Source organism: Boleophthalmus pectinirostris, unplaced genomic scaffold, assembly GCF_026225935.1.
Source record: "Boleophthalmus pectinirostris isolate CB_2022bp ecotype Guang Dong unplaced genomic scaffold, ASM2622593v1 HiC_scaffold_3, whole genome shotgun sequence".
NCBI classification, from domain to species: Eukaryota; Metazoa; Chordata; class Actinopteri; order Gobiiformes; family Gobiidae; genus Boleophthalmus; species Boleophthalmus pectinirostris.
Genome location: NW_026571299.1, coordinates 34943144 through 34948742, shown reverse-complemented (window position 1 = coordinate 34948742; position 5599 = coordinate 34943144). Strand labels below are relative to the sequence as shown.

The 5599-nt window shown below is 41.1% G+C and overlaps 2 protein-coding genes across 2 annotated transcripts in view; one reads left to right on the top strand and one right to left on the bottom strand.

Annotated features, from left to right (window-relative positions):
• Nucleotides 1-1305: 1305 nt before the first annotated feature.
• LOC110168787 (G-protein coupled receptor 61-like) lies at nucleotides 1306-5283 on the bottom strand. Its single transcript, XM_020934274.2, has 2 exons — nucleotides 4516-5283; nucleotides 1306-3681 (listed from the first exon to the last, which is right to left on the bottom strand). Exon 2 carries the CDS (start codon nucleotides 3510-3512, stop codon nucleotides 2115-2117), a length of 1398 nt encoding a protein of 465 aa, XP_020789933.1. The 5' UTR covers nucleotides 3513-3681; nucleotides 4516-5283; the 3' UTR covers nucleotides 1306-2114.
• The window catches only part of LOC110168651 (sodium-dependent neutral amino acid transporter SLC6A17-like), an 8889-nt gene continuing 8016 nt past the window's right edge, over nucleotides 4727-5599 (top strand). Inside the window, exon 1 of the mRNA XM_055160345.1 lies at nucleotides 4727-4861. Coding sequence (XP_055016320.1) covers nucleotides 4727-4861 — 135 coding nt within the window. The remainder of the gene's footprint in view (nucleotides 4862-5599) is intronic.

The following is a 5599-nucleotide window of genomic DNA, read 5'->3' as shown; positions in this document are numbered from 1 at the left end:
AGATATGTGAGATGATTTACAGGAAGTACTGCGATTTAAAAAAATAAAAATAAAAATGACTGAATGTAAAGCATAGAACTGTAGATCCATGGAGTAAAGTCCATGCTGCACCTCCTAGTGTGGTCTCAATTTATGATCAATCTCAAAAGTCAAGCTGCGCAACACGTAGACACAGTTCAGTCAAAAGGCCTAAACCCAGATTAAACCTGATCTAAAATAGGCACTAAACATGGAGGGAACCAGGTGGAAGACCAGGTCAATACTTCACTTTAAATCAACTAAAGAGAAGGGGCCTACTGCACAGCTCACAGGCTACTTTGACACTAAATATGAAAGAAAAAAAAAAGTTTTATTGCCTAAATTAACCAACAGAATTCTCCAGACCCCATAATTTAGCCACAATCAAAACTGCAGAAATGCATACTGACTTACATATAGGGCCTTTGCATTTTAAGTAAGTGTTGTACTCTTAGCCAGTGAGGAGTCCAACATGTATTTGGAGGGTAGGGAGGGTGTCTTTATCTGCAGGCTCCCCCTCCCACCCACAGGAACACAAAGAAATGTCACTAGGTAATAATTGCCATGGGGATGTCATGGGCGGAAACTAGAGAGGCTGGGGGCGTTTGATGGAGGTCCATCTCTGGAAGTGTGAGGTCTATGGCAAACGTAATTTTCAGTGAAAAACTACAACACAAGTGGTTTTGGCTACTGTCTCGTTATCAGGACTGCAAAGAATACTATGAAAGAGCATCATCATAATCACTGTGTTAACTTATAAACATAGAAACCTTTTATTTCCACATACCGCACTGAATCTGCACACATTCATCTTTAAAGTACAATGGAAGTCATTCTTTACTTTGAGCACAGCGTACAAAAAAAATTCTTAACAAGTGAAAATCCTAACACAAACATTCAAGATTATTCACAGTATTATTTAGACAAATGACAAAAAATATTAAGATCATTTCAGTTTTTGTATTAAAAATTTTCTGAACTCGTAGATAAAAATAGCTTTAAAACCCTGTTTCCATGGTAAAAATCCTTTCAGTCAAACATGTCCATCTCACTTAAATGATGCAGTTTTTTATATAAATGCACAGGAATCATTGCTGACAATTTTGCCTGTGAGAGAAATACTCTCAGAAGCACAGTAAACAATGCATCAAAACTGCTTTAAACCCAACATTACAGACTGCATACAAGTCAACTGCTGATATAAAACAGTACTGAACATATCAAAACTTAAACTTATCAAAAACAAAACTAAAACCTAAGAGGCACATGAATTCTGAGGTGATCCAATATTCACAAGAAAAAGTATAATGACACAAATTACATATGGATTGTAATGAATATCCTAATACTGTAGTTTTTTTTATTCTGCACATATGATCATACAGTATGGGGTAAAAACAACACTTAAAAGAACCTGAAGATGTAACTACATCAGATCAAATTTATAATTATAACATCAGGGGCAAGAAATAATGGTCAATCTGTAAACTGTTTTGTGCATTGTCAAATCACTGAGGGCATCCCAATGAATCAAGGCAAGTTTAAGATTATGATCCACTAAATGTTGATTTTATGTTTTACTTTTAATGTGTAATTTCTGTGTACTAAATCTTCTACTTCAGAGTAGTCAACATCAATCTAAAATGTTACACAATAATTGTCTTACATGTGGAATAACAATAGGGAAGTGTTACAGAAGTATAATCACATTCAGTTTGTTTTGTATTAGAGCAAATGTTGCCAAGTTTCATACTGTTTTAATGTAAACTTACTGACTAAGACAAAATCTCAACAGTTCATTCACTGAGTAGTAGTTTTCTGTACAGAGCTGAGTGGTTGCATGGAAGGCCATCAGAAAAAACAAAGTAAAATATTAAATCCCTGTTCAACTGTTAAAATGCGTACAAAAGCTTTACTGTATGGAAAATTCTTGATGTTTTATATCCATTTAAAACTAATGAAGCAAAGTGCATACTCAGTTATTTTAAATATCTTGCTCTGTAGCATTTAGAGGAGTACACCTTAATTAAAGCAACACCTGAAACATATTTTATCTGAAGACTTATTTTCAAAAATACAGCGCCTGTGATAAAAGCTTAGTTTTCTGTATATATATGATTATTTTTTACTTGGTCACTCTCAGTAAACTCAGAGGTCTCTTCTGCAATTTGTCCAGGAATACGGAAATCAACTGGGATTGGCTGTGGAGGTTCAGGAGGCAGAGCCTGAGCTGCAGGACAGCAACCTTCTCCTTTGGGGCTTGAAGTGCTGTGGGAGTTCTGAGGGTCCAGGTTACACCCAGTGCCCTGAAGAAACTGCAAGAAGTTCTCTTCTATGGAACCATCCCGACTGGGCAGCCTCTCCTCCACCTCCACCCCAGAACGTCGGAACAGACAAGGCAAATGCTTCCCCAGCTCCTCTCTGATCTGCCTGTTTAAACAGCCGTAGAAGAAAGGGTTGGATGTAAAACAGAAATAACCAATCCAGGTGACGATCTCCTCCAATGAGGCAAGGGCAGCCGGGGAGCTGGAGGCCAGAGCAGAGTACAAGTGGAAGGAGAAATATGGCAGCCAGCAGCACAGGAACTGACCTCCAACTGCAGCCAGGATCGCAGCTGCCTTCCCCCCTCCAAAGGGCCGCTGAGGAGTTGCTCTACCTGTCCCGCTGCCTGTACCAGAGCTGGTGACCATGGTGGAACGACTACTCATAGACTCAGAGCGCTGACGACGAGGCGTGTCCATCCAGGTCGGCAAAGGCCCATGATGCATTGCTGCAACACGGGCCACTTTGAACATATTGCAGTACACAACCAGGATAACAAGTAGTGGACACAGGAAGTAAACAAGTGTGAAAAGAACCATGAAGGCCAAGCGGTTGGAGCCCCCTCCTGTCCAGTGGAGGGAACAGCGCCGGTGGCCCTGAGTCGGGGGTGAGGGGACCGAACCACCACCTCCCGCTCCCACACTACCACTCTCTAGCAGAGGAGCTTTTCCCCCTTGAAGGAACCACGCAATGAGCGGCAGTGCAGACATGATGAGGGCCTTCACCCAGATGCCCACCAGCACAGAGGCCACCAGACCCACTGTCATCTTGACCTCATAGCGCATTGGGTGTATGATGTAGTAGTAACGCTCCACATTGATGACAGAGATGGACAGAATAGCAGCGCTGACCAGGCACACACTGAGAAAGAGGTAGCTCCGGCACAGAGCCTCTCCGAAGAAGGCTCGGCTCGATAGCATTCCCAGAGGCATGAGGACCAGCGCAGCTAGAAGGTCCACCAAGCACAGGTGAAAGACGAAGGCAAACTTATGGAGCTGAGGAGCTTTAGCAATGACCGCCATCACAGCTATGTTCCCCACTACTGCCACCAGGTCCATCAACAGCATGGCCACCAGAGCTAGAGCCTGGGACACAGCCCACCCTTCAGCCAGCGCCGAGGCTGAAGTGTTGGACAGTGGAGGGGACTGGGAGGAGTTCCACAGCGACTCCATTGGAGGGTGGGACGAGGCAGGCAGGCGAGACAGCTCACAGGCCCATCACCCATCCTTCTGCGTCAGGAAGAACGACGGAAAACAGGGGCTCAAAACAAGGTCACAAGGTGGTGGGCAGTCCAAAGGTGGGTGACTTAGAGTAATGAGTGGCCATTAGGGTATACACTTCCTAAGAACAAAACAGCATACACAGGTTAGTACATGTGTTTTGTACATGTAATACAAGTACACTATAATTCTTCCATAAAACAGCTACAAACACAAATATATAAAATCTGTTACCTTTTATAGACTTGTGAAACATCAACATTTAACAGGGTCAGGTAGGCAACATAGAACTTTAATGAACTAGTTATTTGCTCATACTAACATGAAAGTACATTAAAAACTCTTCTTTATTTTTACTTATGAATACAACTTTAATAAAGAAAAAATATGTATTCAGCCAATGTAGGTGATAAGAACATTTTTAGCATACATCCTATGCTAGAATAGGAATAACTTTAATGATGTGGCACACGTTACAGTCCCACATCAGTGACTATGTCAGTTTAATGGGCCTTAACATTCCCACCTTAGAGCTCATGTTGAATATGTACACAAAGTGTTCCAGGCCTCGACACTGTGTACATAGGTGTAGTGGATTAGTATGTAGGTAGGAGGCAGGTACAATAATAGCCTTTAGAAAAATGTGATAGCTTGTTGTGCTATGAAGCTATGAAATCCCTCACTCCCATATGTAACCAGTCCCACTATTTTGTGGTCGCCTTCTTCCAGCATTCATGTGTCACATCACCTGGATTCTCTTTTAACATAGGCACCCCCAATACATTCTAAGCCTCTTCCCCAGTATAGTCATATCTACCTACCTCCTACACGATTATGTTTAATAACTATCATGTTACACCCATTCTTAAAAGCTGGGTCCATGCTTCATAGCACACACTTTAATTCTGACAATAGGACCTTACATTTGAGAGACAGGAAATTGAAAAATATGTACCTGATCCAAAAGTATTTCTTGATGCTGCTGTCTGCTGCTTTTAGTCTCTTAAGATGAAAAACTGGTAGCTCCCCCTGCTCAGTGTGGAGTGGACATCAATCAGTGTTCTTTGAAAACATGCAGGTCCTGTAGGCTAGCCTTGATGTGTCTCTGCTTGCATCCTCTCCCCAGATGATGACAAAGGTGGTAGACATATTTTACTGAGGAGACGATGGTGATGCTAAAGCACTTCCAAAGGCACAGCAGCTCAGCCCCTGCTCTCCTCCACTCTGTGACTGCAGAGATGAAGCAGGAGGCAGCCAGGAGCACGAGCCGCCTCCTCCACAGGGTCCTAGTGCCCCACCAGGTAACATACCTAACACATACACATGTTATTCATTGCTACTGAGGTATATAAATAGCTGCATTTAATTGGGCTATTATTAAAGATGGTCATGATACAATTTGGGCAGAGTGGATTGTGCTTTTCCATTTTAATTGGTCATACAAGAAATGTCACTAAAATATCAAATTATGGTTTTCTGACAAATATAGCAATTGTTATTAGATAATATTTGATTTCACAGTTCAGTGTACATGTTCACAAGCATTTACAAGTGGGAAAAGAATGCCCTGAGTGTATGCAGCATTCAGAACTACAGGTTTTTGTGTTTGAGACCAATAAAAAAATGCAATGTTTTTCAAAATCAATGTGTGATTAAGAAAAAAAAACTCTGGTAGTTGTTAAATACAAAATGTATGCATTCTGCCATGGGAAACATGGGAATAATCTAGTTCAACACTGTGCTCCTAAACCTTATATGAAAAAATTGGGAGAAGACATTAATAAAATTACATTTTTTTACTACTGTGTAAAAGGTTTTAGAGGTTGAAAATGTTAAAAAAAAAACATATCATATCAGGGACAGTATAATTAATAAGAATATGACACATTACTTATATTTTTAACCAAATTGATTTCTTGTGGTAATGATAAAACAATGTCCTCAGAAACTAGATTTACGCCGACAGGATTTGCTGTTGTGGCCTCCAAATTACAGTTGTTGTCCAGTTGCCACGGCAATGGTCCTCATATACAGTGTGC